General features: G+C 40.0%; 2 protein-coding genes across 8 annotated transcripts in view; one reads left to right on the forward strand and one right to left on the reverse strand.

The window, feature by feature from the left end:
- The window catches only part of LOC114568760 (H-2 class I histocompatibility antigen, Q10 alpha chain), a 29,410-nt gene extending 24,685 nt beyond the window's left edge, over positions 1-4,725 (reverse strand). For 5 of the 7 annotated variants that reach the window (XM_028598412.1, XM_028598411.1, XM_028598408.1 and 2 more), the window contains exon 1: positions 4,535-4,724. In XM_028598412.1, the coding sequence (XP_028454213.1) occupies positions 4,535-4,589 (55 nt within the window). In that variant the 5' untranslated portion in view covers positions 4,590-4,724. Of the gene's footprint in view, positions 1-4,534 lie in introns of all 7 variants that reach the window. The other 2 variants (XM_028598406.1, XM_028598405.1) reach the window with 1 other exon arrangement.
- LOC114568764 (uncharacterized) lies at positions 402-1,895 on the forward strand. The gene is made up of 3 exons (XM_028598417.1): positions 402-550; positions 866-998; positions 1,096-1,895. The coding sequence occupies exons 1-3, from the start codon at positions 408-410 to the stop codon at positions 1,552-1,554; spliced, it is 735 nt and encodes a 244-aa protein (XP_028454218.1). The 5' UTR covers positions 402-407; the 3' UTR covers positions 1,555-1,895.
- Positions 4,726-15,359: the final 10,634 nt, after the last annotated feature.

A 15,359-nucleotide genomic window follows, 5' to 3' on the forward strand; every position in this document is an offset into this window, starting at 1 on the left:
GTAAGATTTTTTACGTTTGTACTTTAATGTTCCATTAGAATTAGCAGAAACATCACAATTACACTTACATTAAATCAATGACAATTCAGCTAGGGTTTTGTCATCCAACACATAATCATTTTGTTTTGTACAATGTTATATGTTTAATTTTTCAAAATTTGAACCAGGGGTAGGTTTCAAACTGTGTAATATAGTTAAAAAATAACAATACATAATTTAGGCTCATAATAAATTTGGTAAACTACACACATGTATGTATGTATGTATGTATGTATGTATGTATGTATGTATGTAAACCATTGCTTTCATTTCAAATGTATTTTGTATACACTATGTGGCTAAGTATGTGGACACCTCACTGACTTCACAACTTGTGCCTAACTTTTATATCTAGACTCCCAATCAAGATGTTTGATGGGCTGGTGACCAGCCCAGGTTTTGTCCAAGCTGAGGACAAGGCTCTATATGTGCTGTCAATGCTTGCTGTCAATGATCAGGAGAAGCAGCAGATTGAGGAAGCAACTGTTGGCCAGGCTAAGAACTCATTATGGTAAGAAAGCTTATTAATATAAAGTATACTCTGGTGGTTCAGAGAGTCTAACACGCTGAACCTTAAACGCATGCAAACAGACAACAAAAGCATAACTAAGTTAGCCCTGATGACATTCTGCTGTCATTTACTCTAACCCCGGATTTTCACCAACTGTGGAATGGCTGCGGATCAGTTCCAAATTGTCTGCTAAAGGCTGTAAATTTGCTCAAAATGTAGAAGTGTGCTGGAGAATGTCAGATTGTTTGTACATGAAACTGTAATTCCAATTGTTGAGCAAAATTGGTCTCTCTAATCGTTGGTTTCTTTTAACAGGTTTACATATCGCAAGAAAAGGATAACAGCAAGTAACTTTGGTTTGGTCTTGGCAGCAGTCAAGCGGAAGTCTTACCCGCCTTCCTTATTCAAAACCCTGCTTGGCCAGTACAACCTCAAAGAAGGATCTAAAGTAAGCTGTAGTTAATAAGTGAATATTTAAAATGAAGGCATCTGTGTCTAAGAATACACTTATTAAGACTCAGTGGTATTTGTCCCCTACCCCCAAGGCATGTGATTGGGGAATCCTGCATGAGCCAAGGGCAAAGCAGGAATACACTGAGCGCACTGGTGTTGTTATACAAGAGAGGGGACTGTTCCTGTCTGATAGTGGCCTGCTTGGTGGATCTCCTGATGGCACGGTGTTTGGAAACTGCGTGATTGAAGTCAAGTGTCCGTGGTCAGCCAGAACCAAGACTATCCTGCAGGCAGCGGAGAGTAGGGACTTTTTCATGGAGTTCGATGAAGTGGTTGGTTCCCTGACACTAAAACAAAGTCACAACTACTGGCATCAGATCCAGGGAAACCTGCACCTGACCGGAGCCAACAGCTGTCACCTGCTTGTGTGGACACCTCTTGACCTTGTCATTCTGCCAGTGCTCAAAGATCCTACATGGGCTGTGAACATTGACACTCTGGAAATATTTTATAAAGATTGTTTCCTACCTTACATTCTCTCACAGTTTTAAGAAAAGAAAACAAATCTACCCACTAAAGCTTTTATGGAAGTAAATAACTGGGAAACGTGATATTAGTTAAATGTATTCACCAGTGTCTCCCCTTGTTTTCTGTAAATACTTTTGTTGTGGCTTCTTGCATTTAATCAGCTGTAGCCTATTTTTGTGCATAACCTTTTTTTTTTTTTTACAACCTTGAACTGCTTTAAAGTAATTTAAGATAAATGTTGAATGTTTGTAGTGCTTTACTTACTTCAAGATAAGATAAAATGCTGTGTACCCTATATTTTATAAAGATTTTCCTACCTTACAACTCTCACAGTTTTAAGAAAATAAATGAAACTTTGACATTTCACACAAGCCAGGTATTTTATTTATTATACATATTTATTATTATATCACATTTATATTATACATCACAAATATTACATATATTTATTATTATAGTTTTTAAGCCCTTCATGCTATACAAAACTTGTAAAACTAACCCTCAACCAAACCCTTATTCTACCCTAACCCTATTTACATTTAGTCTTTTTTAACTCTATAGTAAGTACATGTAGTGTGTAATCAAATATGCAAGCAAATATACAGAAATTCATGCATGTACAAACACAGTTAACTCATACAATTTCACGGAGAATGGGTGTTTGTAAATTTGTAAGACACACACACACTTTAACTATCTTGTTTACATTTAGTTTAAACTGGTATGGAATGTGGTCCAAAATGTGAAACGCTTTCAGTCGCTGAATTGCACGCTCCACATGTATCCTAGCTTTCGAAATGAATCGGTTATTGTTCACTTCTTCCTGCGTAAACTGTCCATTGACAAGGAAAGACGGGATGTTCAGGGAAACTCCTTCTGGCAAAATGTCACGAATTGTGAAGCCCTTGTCTGCCATAACCATATCACCGGGATGTAAATGTTGGAGAAGTCCACAGTCAGCTGTTATCGCCTTGTCTGAGGCACTCCCACCGTACAGGTCACTGGCAAAGGTAATAACTCCATTAGGCGCAACACCAATTAAAGCCTTAAGTGTGGTTCGTCCTTTGTACTGGCTGTACAAATGGCACTGTGCATCAAGCCTCTCTGTGTTAGAGACGGCAACCTCTGTGCAGTCGAGGACGATCCTACAGTTAGGGAAGGGCTGGAAGCAGTCTGGCAGCGATGTTTGATTCTTGGCTGTGGAGGGGATGTTGTTCTGTATTTTCACGTCTGTAAAAAAAATAATATATAATTATTAATAAATTAATAAATATTACTTTTAGAATCAAATTACATTAATTCACCAAAGGGATTTTTTTTATTATTATTCAAAGGTTGTAGCATGTTCCTATTGACCTGACTGACTTACTACTGGTGAAATTCTGACAATACCTCCTTTACTGTACGTACAATTACAGTAATTGTTTCATAAACATATTTGATTAAAGTTCTTTTTCATGTTCAAAAGGTTGTAGTACCTTCCTAGTGACCAGACTGACCTACTACAGGTGAAATTTTGATAATACCTAATAATACTGTATTTACATAATATAACACTAATTTACTAAAAGGGGAATTGTTTGTTCCATAACCTGAAACCAAGCATACTAAGACACACACAGCTTCTTCAAGATTGGATTTGGCCAGGCTTGTTCTGTGTATCTATGTACACTGAGCAATGTAAGATCAGAATCAAATATGTAAACATACCTGGCCATTAACCAGGATTCTGATCTTATGTCAGACTCCCTCTAACAATGCTCAATTATTATTGAAATGAGAAACGTTAGCAGATTATCATAATATCAAACTGGTCTAATGTTTTTTTTCTTGCTACGTACGCACATCTTCATGCTTCGCTTGTTTGTAGACTGTTGCCAAAGCTAACGTTAGCTAACTAGCCGTAGCTAGCTAGTTTCATCTTAACTAGGCGGCACAGAACAAAGTTTCTTCATTTGTTTAATATTTGTAACTTACCTTATCAACTGCAGCCATTTCCTCTTCTCTTTCTCGTCACATGGAAAGCGGTAAAAAGACAGTTGAATGTCACTAGTTTTTTTAAACTCCGATCTATTTAAACAACACGGGACACAGCACTGCGGCATAGTCGGGCAAAAGCGTTAGAGCCGTTAGAGCGGACCCGGCGTTTGGACCCGGAAACAGTATTATTGGAGTGTGGTTACGTCACGACTTAACAAGCGGATAAAACGGCATTCCATAGGTTCCATGCTTCTCACGTTATTATTTAAGTAACCTAGTAACCTTCCTATTTAGTAAGAAATGGTGAACACTGATGATGGCTTCTAGCTGAAACGCGTTTGTGTTTTGCCCACATTAAATAAGAAGATATAACTTCTCTGTGAGTGACCTAGTTTTGAGTTTTCTTTGATCCTGTCACTGCCGTGGACTCCATAGGTTACACTGTCTAAGATTTGGCGCCTTGCTGGCCACTTTTCATTATATCTTTCATAATTCAAACAATGCTTGGCTGGAAGTTTTCATTCTTTGATTTTCTTTTACTGCTGGTAGCGCATTTGCTGCTCATGATCTGACCATATAGTCCTGAAGCAACAATGCTGTTATAAATGCACAAAGGATACGTTACATGTGTGATTTCTGTCTGATGTAGACTGTTCAGTGTGTAAACGCCTTCTCTGCTGTTTGGGTTCATGTTTAGTTGCCACAGCAACAGTGCTGTGTGCAGAGCCAATGCTGCTGGTTCTCACGGTGCAAATATATTTTAGCCTGAATAGGTTAAAACCGACAGGTTTTTGTCTATTGTTGTGTACAAACTTTTTAGACTGAGCTTTGTTGGTTGAGCATGTTGTAGACAGTACTATTCGGTCCGTTGTAATGCAGTTTATGTTGGAAGGTATAACATTGTTGCTGTTTTATTCAGTTTGTCCTTTTTGCTACTTCTACGTCTTTTTGAAAATGGCCCACTCACTTTTGTACTGGCCCGCACCAACTACTATCTCTGCCTACGCCACTGCCTCAACTTACCGCCGTTTGCCGCCAGTCCTGTCCCCAAAAGGACAAACACTGCGAAGAAATACATTTTCACGGAACCAGACTCTTCTCTCGCTTTGGAAACTCTGTTTTATCCGCCGGTTGGACCGTGTTTTTGGGGCTCCGCAAACCGACTGCTGCTGCTGCTGCTCCCTGCTTCTTCTGTCGCCTGCTCTGCATGATGCATTCAGGGGCTGCTCGTCATTTTACTCTACATTTTCAAAGTTTGGCTTTTTGCTGCATAGGATCATATTCATTCACCCACATACCTAAACTAAAAATAAAAGCTAGAATATAAATACAATCCTATGTACTTTACACATTGGTAACACTGTTTTAAATTTAAAAACATCCACTTCAAATACATTTGAAATGCCATACACAATGTGGCTATTGTTGTTAGGGGGCACTGATGGACTCACTTATTGTTGACTAATAATTTATTTCTGGTCTATAGTGTCAGAAAAAAAAATGTCCATCCCAATTTCCCTAAAGCCAAAAGTGACATATTTACTTTTAGTTTTATCCAACCGACCAAGGGCGTAGCTTAGGGATCTCCAACTATATAGGGCGGTCCTGGGACATGTACTAAAAAAAGGGACAAAAACCTTGAAAAAATGGTTGAAGAGACACTTGAGAAAAGCGGCAAAAACTCAAAAAGGCAACAACAAATGTTTACAGAAAAAACAAACTCAAAAAGTTGACAAAAACGTTGAAATAAAGAACTAAAACATTGGAAAAATTGTCTAAAAGGAAGCGACAAAACGTCCAAAAAGCCCAGTTTTGATTATTGTAAATTAAATCTGTACTTACTTTTAGGGCTGCTCGATTATGGAAAAAAATATAATCATGATTATTTCGGTCAATATTGAAATCACAATAATTTAACACGATTAGTTGTTGAGTTCTGGAAAGATGTTGCCATTATTGAACTGAAAAAAAACTGTGGAAAAAGTTAAATAAATTAACTGAACTTTGCCGTAATACTTTTACTATTTAAACTTTATTTTTTCATTCAGAACACAAGAGAAAATAAGAGTTTACTTGCAAAACGTGATGAGCTAAATAACTGTTTTTCTCGATTATTCTGTTTTTGTGATCACTGGGAGCCAAAATCATAATCACGATTAAATTTCGATTAATTGCACAGCCCTACTTACTTTGCACCACTAGTCCGATGACACTGAATCAAAACATCCAATCCCAAAATCTGTTGAGTTTTGTATTACAACTCTTTATTCATTGCCAACAGATTAACACACAATGCATACTTCCAATATATGTACATCTATTTACACATATAAATATAATAAGACTCTTAGACTTTTGGATTTGACAGAAATACTTTCACATTTACATTGATGTTTGCAGAGATTGAGAATCTTTAACATTATTTCTGTCTTTCTGTGTTTCAGTCACTAACGAAGAAGTCTCTCACTGCTTCCTTTGAGGCAAATAAAGAGAAAAAAAGGGGGGGGAACGACATGCAGCAAAGGACCGCAGGTCGGAGTCGAACCCACGGCCGCTGCGTCGAGGAGTAAACCCAAACCCGGTCTCACGGCAGTTCGTGAAATGGTCACGGTTATTTCGATCTATTGATTTGTCAACAAGGGGACACGATTTTCTCGTTTATTTCGCGGTGGTCACCGCGAAATGGGAACGCGACCATTTCACGATGCAACAACGGGGGAAACGAAACGCCACACGCGGTAGATGGTGACAATGGTCGCCCGGGACACGATTCGCCATCTGTGGGGGGGACGCAACAACGGGGAAACGAAACGCCACACGCCAGCCACAACAACGGGACGGACCGCCGGGGTTGTTTGACCCATCCACCCCCCCCACAAACCAACCTCCTTATGCGGATTTTTCGGCTTTTCAATACTACTCGCTACCGTAGTCGTGCTGTTGTCATGAAAGACGCTTCGCATTGAAATACATTAGTGTAAAATTCGTGCTCACCGCCACGACAAAAACGAGTAAATCGTGTCCCTGTACACAAATCAATAGATTAAATAACGTCACAAGAGACCGGGCTGGTAAACCTCTATATATGGGCGCCTGCTCTACCACGTGAGCTAACCAGGCGCCCAGTGTTTTTGTTGTTTTTATAAATAATTATGAATATTATATTCCATTTCTGCCAATATATCCCGTATCCTACACATTGCTCCTGCCCTAAACCTTCTTACTTTCCCGGCAGTGATCCACTGGGCAACTTTACCAGCAACATTTGTTCGCCATTTAAACACATGTCTAACTCTGCATGTGGCATGTTGCCCGAAGGCCGTGTGCATTGCCTAGAAAATTGCTCAGTGTATCGTCGGCCTCTTATGGGAAGAAGCCCGTTGACGGAAGCGTCTCCTACCTCCTACACAGCCTCATCCTCCTTTCCTCCTGTTAAATCCCCCCCTTCCCTCATGAGTTCCACTTATTCCCCTCCGTGCTCGCCCCCATCACCATCACCATCCCCCGTCGGTCCATCTTTTCCTCCCAAAGCGGAAACCGAATCCTCCTTTCTCCCGGCTGACGGCCTGGAGGCCTCCGGCGAAGGAGGTCAGAGCTCCCTTCCTCTTCCCTCCGTCCTCCCCTTCTCCCCCCTTCTGATAGCTCATGCTCTCCAGAGAGTGACCCCCGGGGAAGGGCGACAGCGGCGGGGCTTCCAGGTCTCCCCTCTGGGCCCTCAGCAGCGCCTCTTCCCAGGACCGGTCCTCCTCTTCCGACTCCACGGCTTTCCGGAGGTCTTGGCGCCACGTGGCCCAGGTGTCTCGCCGGACGAGCCACTCGGCCCTCGGGTAGAGCTGTAACAATTCCAAATTTTGCTGTACAGAAATAATTGCGATTAACAAATATAATCGTCCCTTTCAGTCAAATTTAAAAGTATTTATTTTTATTTATTGCTTTTTTTTTTCTAAACAAATTTAAGTTTTGAATGAATCCCAGGCTACATCATTTGTTTATATATCACTGTCATGTGACCCAGCGATGTAGTAACACAAAATACAGTGCTCAGCATAAGTGAATACACCCATGCTAAAGTTGACTAAAAAGAGGAATAAAAAAAATCTTTTTAAATTGATCTTAATGCCTTAATTAAAAAAATAAGGAAAAATCCAAACTTTGAGGACACCAATTTTATTTGCGAATGAATAATAGAGTATAGTAGAGTAATAGAGATTGGCATGGTTTTATTTCAGTTAATAGCTATCCAGTTAATTATTCAGACTACTAGCTGGTTTGATTTGCATTGAGAGATGATTTTATGGAAAGTAGGGTATGTGATGATGTGGGGGTATGGTGAAGGGTATGTGATGATGTGGGGGGTATGGCGAAGGGTATATACTTTATGAAATACTCTATGCACTTTATAAAATACTCCATGCACTTTACAAAAGACTATATGCACTTTATCCATGCTCTGGACACACCTTTAGCTCAATTTGCACATTTGTTTTATTAGTTAAATTTTTGTAATTGTTGTATTGGTTATATTGATTACTGTCTAACGTTGCTTACTGTATGTTTTAAATGTAGCCTATAATTTGTAATTTGTAAAACCTTAAATAAAGCTCTTAAAAAAATAAAGTGAAGAGTATGTGATGATGTGGGGGGGCTATTTTAATTCCAAAGGCCAAGGGAACTTCATCAGGATGCATAGTATCCTGGATCCATGAAATAACTTGACTTTAAAAATAATAATCTGCCTGCCTTTATGGGAATTTAAAGGTATTGTGGAGGATTTTCCCAAATTTTAGAAAAGAACCGCCCTCTGTACTTTTTGAAAAAATGCACATGTGCAACACTCTGCCTGCTCCCGAGAGGGAACGCCTATTAAACGTGTGCACGAGAGTGCACGGTTTACAAGTTGCTGTCGGCATGGCTCATACAAGCCTACTTTCCAAAAGAAGATTTGCACTTTTTCACAAATTGAGATGTTTACCGTGTGTGCGCGGTGCGTGACTTGTGCCAGGGCTAGCATCGCTAATCATAGCTTAGCTACATCAACTTTTACTAGAAGTGATTTTAAATGGATTTCTCCAAATAGCCAAACTTTACCTGTGGAGTAGAAACTTCACGACTGAGGCATCAGTGGGAAGCCCAACCTGTGCTTTTAGCGCACGCCAGCGTGTGAAATATTCTCCCAAAAGCTTCAATGCTTCAATGAATGGCTGAAACCGGAGCTCAAGCTCACCGCACACACACACCTGAAAGCTCGGGACGTGCACGTACGACGGCCTTACGTAAACATATCACCAGAATGATTGACAACCAGGAGGACCAATAGTCTTTATGATCCACTCGGAAAAAGAAAATCCTCCACTATACCTTTAACGTAGGGGTGTGTATACTTATGCCCCCTGTATTTTAAGGATGAACATTTATTTATTTACGATACACAATTCATTCACAAAGAAAATTGGTGTCCTTAAAAGGTTGGATTTTTCCTCATTTTTTAAAAATTAAGGCATTAAGATCAATTTCGAAAAGATAATTTTTTTATTCCTCTTTTTAGTGAACTTTAGCATGGGTTCATAAACTTATGCTGAGCACTGTACACAGCCTATGAAGTAAACAACGCCTCTTTACTATCATAAGACATTGTTTCTAACCCCCCCCCGTGTTGATTTTGTTGCTCTGAATGTGCATTCAGACAACCAACAAATGAAATAATAATAATAAAAATATATAATCCAACTAATCACTTATATAATTACAATTTGGCACATCTAAAGAAAATCAACAATTACCATTGACAGTTTTAGCATCTTAGCAACACAAATTGACAATTATGTAATAATTGTTACAGGCCTACCCTCGGGTCATCCAGAGCGGCCTGGAGGTGCAGCAGGGCGGACTCCAGCTCGGCTGCCACCCCCGTGGGCAGGAGGCCGGTGGAGGAGTGGGGGTACGATGTGACTGTCCGCGGGACGAGGCAGACCAGGACGAGGGAGAGGAGGGTGAGCTTTGAGGCACCAAGATGGAAAGAAAGTCTCATCTAGAAAATAAGAAGACTTTTTTTTTATCAAAGAGTGACTAAGTAAGTAAGGCTACGTTTAGACAGCAGGCAAAAGTGGATCAAAAAGAAAATCTGATTTTCACCACTTCTAGGTCTGATTTTTCTCAATGCATTGTTCTTTTGTTTGCAGTTCTAAACAGCCAAACAGTTCACACTGGAATCAGATATAGGCCACATTTTAAAAAGGTAATGTGAACAGCCAAACAAAAAATTTGGATCTAAGGAAAAAATCTGAATTAAGAATTAAAGACTTGCGGTGTGAACGTAGCCTAAGTTAGTAAGCAAGTCAGAAAGTAAGTAAGTAAACAATGTTGTATCATGCAACGACATTTCACAAATCACAAAATTTCACAAAACAAAACAACATTTCACAAAACACAACGACATTTCACAAACATGACACGTTTTGTGAAATGTCACCGTACAAATATGCCTCAAGAAACATTTCGCCAAAGGTATAAAATATAGCTTTAGTACTGTAGAGGTAGGGCTTGGTACCGAATTTGATACTTTATAGGCACCTACCAAATTGCTTCTAAAGTATTGCGTATTGAAAAATACCTCATCGTTCAATACCCAATTACCTAAGGAGTGTTAGTGAGCCAATTAGCATGCAGCATGCATCTACCAAGATCTAATAATGTCTGTGATTGGCTGTCTAACGTTATACGTTGTAAAGACACGCAGGAAAAACTCTACGTTACACAGAGACGGACTCATGTAATGGGAGCGGAAGCATAAATAAAAATATTTTTTTGCCATAATGTGTAATTAGTAATTTCTAGTGCTGTCAGTTAAACGCGTTATTAACGCCGTTAACGCAAACCCATTTAAACAACATACATTTTTTTATCACGAGATTAACGTTCTTTTTGGCCTAACAAACTTTGTAGTTTTTTTCACAAGCTGTTGCAACAACTAGTAACGTTAGAAAAACTACAACACCACACCGGATCTAGCTAGACCGGAAACACAACAACAGGCACGCCTCACACACTTGTTTGGGCTCGCCAGCCGGCCAAAGAGCAGGCTAACGTTACATTTTGAGTGGATGGCGAGCACGAGATGCCAAAATGGATGCCAATAAGATTCTGAATGGAAAGTTTACTTTTAAAAAAGTTGCCAAATGGTTCCGTTGACAAGACCAAAGTGATCTGTGTGTTTTCTCGTTGTGAGCTGAGCTATCATCGCAGCACGCCCAGTCTGAAATACCACTTGATGGTCGAGCAAACAGCTGATTGTCGAGCACACAGCTGATGGCCGAGCACACAGTTGATGGCTGAGCAAACAGCTGATGGCCGAGCAAACAGCTGATGGCCGAGCACACAGCTGATGGCCGAGCACACACCTGATGGCCGAGCACACACCTGATGGCCGAGCACACAGCTGATGGTCGAGTACACAGCTGATGGCCGAGCAAACAGCTGATGGCCGAGCTCACAGCTGATGACCGAGCACACAGCTGATGGCCGAGCACACAGCTGATGGTCGAGTACACAGCTGATGGTCGAGTACACAGCTGATGGCCGAGCAAACAGCTGATGGCCGAGCAAACAGCTGATGGCCGAGCACACAGCTGATGGCCGAGCACACAGCTGATGGCCACACACACAGCTGATGGTCGAGTACACAGCTGATGGTCGAGTACACAGCTGATGGCCGAGCAAACAGCTGATGGCCGAGCAAACAGCTGATGGCCGAGCACACAGCTGATGGCCGAGCACACAGCTGATGGCCACACACACAGCTGATGGCCGAGCAAACAGCTGATGGCCGAGCACACAGCTGATGGCCACACACACAGCTGATGGCCGAGCAAACAGCTGATGTGGATTCTCCCCCCTCTCGTCAAAGCCAGGCGACAATGGATGACTTCAGATAGAAGCACATGGATACCACAACTTACCAACTTACTGCAGCCATAGCTAAATGGGTCAAGTTCGAATTTTATTGTTGAAATTGACAGTCTCTCCAGAAAAACGTGATTATGCTATCGCATAATTCAATGCATAATCAGCCAAAGTCCGCATATTTATGTGATGGCCACATTTTTTCAAATACACTTTCGCCGCATAAATTGCCGATTTCCGCGCAAAATATGCGGAGCTTGCATGATTTCATAATTTTCGTTGCAAAAAAAAGTCACATAATATATCTTAGCAGAAAGTTGAAAAATGTTGCGTTTACTTCACACAAGAGCAGCCATTTTTCCCTGTTGCCATGGGAACGTTATGAAGTGACATAATTACATCATCGAATCACTTTTTTTCTCTTTTTCATCAAACAGCAGTTTTTGCAAGTTCCTGCAATTTCATCGCATAAAATTACGTAAATATCCCGCATATTCCATCGCATTTTTAAGAAAACGTGCCGCATAATCAAGGATTTTTGCCCGCAATAATCACAAAAAAACTCACAAAGCAAGCCGATCCACTTCTCCATGTTGATAAGAGCATTAAATGAGAAAAACATAATTGGACAAAAAGAAATCAAGGGACATTTAGAATAGATACAAGATGTGCGATTAATTGCGAGTTAAATATGACATTAATGCGATTAATCGCGATTAAATATTTTAATCGTTTGACAGCACTAGTTATTTCTTTTTGTTAAGATGGATTTTATAAAATTTGTATTGAAGAAAAGTATTGCTCAAGAACTGGTATCGAAGTCACGATATCGAACACTTTTGAACAATGGGCTACCGACAGAGGTGTTTAAAGTACTAGAGACCCATACTTGAGTAAAAGTGCAAGTGGTCTATCAAAAAAGTGACTTGAGTGGAAGTAGAAGTGCTCTTTAAGCTCAACACTTAACTAGAAGTACTAAAGTATTCAACATTTTTTGTACTTAAGTAAGTAGTTTATTTTAAAATGTACTACTCAAGCACTAAAAGTAAAAGTACAACTATTGTGTTATGTTATTAAAGAAAGCAATCAAATTACAAAATAAAAGTGGAAGTAGGAGAAAAACATAACACTCCAGTAGAGTACAGATACAGCCTTTTAGTACTTAAGTACAGTAGTGAAGTAGTTCTACTTCGTAACTATACAGCTCTGGCTACAGAGCCCTACGTACAGGAAATAAGTTACTTACATCTGTTAGCATCAACGAAGAAAAATAGGGGAAAGAAGAAAATTCAGTTTCTCTTACCTTGTGTCGTGGTCAAACTTGTAGTATTTTCTCAAACATTTGTCTCCTCTGACCTTTTTAAAAACTCGCCCGCCCTCCACCCTCCCCCCCTCCACCCTCCCCCCCGTCCTACCGGTCACCCCATTGGTCCCTGGCCCCTCTGACGCACACAAGGTCCGCGTCGGCAGCCATAACCTTCATTCTTTCAGCTGAGAAACGTTGACCCACTTCAGCGGCGAGGCCCAGAGGACCGTCTAAATTGTCGCCGCTTGATTAGGGGAGCCAATTCACAAAAGAAGGAAGCAGCCAATTTATTAAGATGTTTGTGAGGAGAGAGAGAGAGAGAGAGAGAGAGAGAGAGAGAGAGAGAGAGAGAGAGGTGACGTGGGTAGTTTGTGGCTTCTTTTGTCGCCGTGGTCGACCATAAAGGTCCCTACGGTAAAACACAAAACCACCTGAAAGAATGTCATTCAGGCGGTCTGGCTTTGAGGAATCGTGTCATTCCTCTCTGATTTAATTTACCACCAGTTATACGACAAAGGAGCTGCAGACTGTTGACGCTGTAACGATTCCAGGCCATTTTAAGATCGATGCTCGTAGGTCAGGACACATATTTTAAAGTAGAAGAAGTAATTAAATCACCTGGAAGCGATAAATACTCATAATAATAAGATAATAATAATAAGAAACGTCCGATGTTAGTGGGCTTAAGGCTGTGTTAACCTGCCAGCGTCTGTTCTACGTTATATTACTGTGGAGTGAACCATGTTTTCAAAAAAAGTCCTGAGAGCGCTTTTTAAAACGCCACCGCCGACTTCTTCTCTGCAGCTCGGAGCGTCTTTTTGAAGTTGAAAAAAGTTTTCTTTCTTTTTCTGAAGAAGAAAAAAAACGCCCTCAGTCAAGCGTTTTTTTGACAGCCGACCAATGACAAGCGGAGTAGCCAGACCTGTTGTTTCCATAACAACAAGAAAAAATGGAGTCTGAGCACAGCTAGTAATATGATATGACCGGGTGCTCTCTGTTCAGGGAACTCGCTTAGCACCTCTCTCTCTCTGTTCTTTCTCTAGCTTGCTCCACCACTTTGTTTTATCAAATGTTAGCATTTGCACCGCTCCACATAGCGCTCTGGCTAGGATGGAGTAGCAGTAGCTGTTGTTATAGCAACAAAAGATGGTCTTGGCTGCTTTTTGTAACCAAAACGCTGCCAGCTTATTTTTTTACTAAAAAATGGCCCTAGTCAACATTTTCTTGTAAAAACAAACTGCAAGTGTGAACATAGCCTAAAGAAGTTATTTACGTCTGTTAACCTGGGTATGAGAACTCTGACTTTAGCCGGGGTTAGGTTAAAAAAATCGGGGTAGCGTCATAACCCAGAATATAATCGAGTTTTTAAACTGCATAACGCATTGATTCATCACGCTTGTTTTAAGACAATGTTTCAATGTTTCACACAATGCATTTTGGTAGAAAACACTCGGCAGGGTATCTTTACTCGATTGTTTGTTTGTCAAGTAGAATTATGAAGACGATCCAACACAATATCTTAAAGCGAAAGTGATATCTGATCAACAAAAATATTTACTTTTTGAACACATAAGACAAAAGAAAAGCAGAAAATTCTCACGACTGAGATGCTGGAAGAAGGGGGGATGTTTTGCAATTTTGTTTAAAAATTATCAAATTGGCTGCCAAATCATTTATTTGTTAATCGTTTAAACAGCTAATTCTTTCAACTCCACACACAATGTTTGGCAGGACGGTGAGGGCTGGATCATGAGACACAGACTGTGGTGCGCAAAAACGGTTGATGGTTTTATTCATCGAACACAGAAAGAGAGAGCTTTATCAGACAGAAAAGCAGAGACGAAACCATGATGTACGACTGTTTTTAACGTGTGATTGTTTTCGGTGGAGGAAAAACATATAAACCTGCAAACAAGTTGTACGAAATTTGAGAAATATTGAGTTCACAATGAACTCGATGAATTAAAATGTGTAAACGCCTGTGTGTATGCATGTGTTTATCTGAGTGTATGTAGGCAGATATATGGTACATGTATGTGTGTGTAAACATGTATAAATAGGTGAAGCATCACATTTTTCTGTATTTAACTAAAGGATAAAATAGTAAAATGGGGAATTTGGGAATTTCTTATTTGAATCACTTCCAATAATTTTGAAAGATTGTGCTGAGATGTACATGTTTTTATTTATCTGTTATTTTAAGTGTATTATATACTGTATATATATACAGTATATGTTTATATGTATGTATGTATATGTGTGTATATATATATACTTTTTTACATAACAAACGACAAACAAAAAACCTCAAAGGTCCAGAATGAACTGGACCTTTGGAAATACTTTGTCAAAACAAATTTTCAAGATCCACATACAAGCTCTTTCCTGTTTACTCACAGACTTCATCAGGTTCAGGCTTTTGGACGATGCATTTTCCAGCTGATCCAAGAGGCTTTTTAAAGGCTTTATTTATCTTGAGAAGTAGGAGAATTTTCTCATCCTTTCAGTTTATCACCAAACATTCAACATCAACCCATCTGGAGATACGTGGTTTTAACCGGACATCTGATTGGTATCAGCCTCCCTGTTTACTCTCCTACAGATGTATCCGTGCCAGATTAAGTTACCGATGCTATAAACCTT

Source organism: Perca flavescens, chromosome 14 (assembly GCF_004354835.1).
Source record: "Perca flavescens isolate YP-PL-M2 chromosome 14, PFLA_1.0, whole genome shotgun sequence".
NCBI classification, from domain to species: Eukaryota; Metazoa; Chordata; class Actinopteri; order Perciformes; family Percidae; genus Perca; species Perca flavescens.

Coding starts and splice junctions, on each gene's coding strand:
- LOC114568764 (XM_028598417.1), top strand. CDS start 408: ATGTTTGATGGGCTGGTGACCAGCCCAGGTTTTGTCCAAGCTGAGGAC. Junction 551..865: donor CAGGCTAAGAACTCATTATG/GTAAGAAAGCTT, acceptor TTCTTTTAACAG/GTTTACATATCGCAAGAAAA. Junction 999..1,095: donor ACCTCAAAGAAGGATCTAAA/GTAAGCTGTAGT, acceptor CCTACCCCCAAG/GCATGTGATTGGGGAATCCT.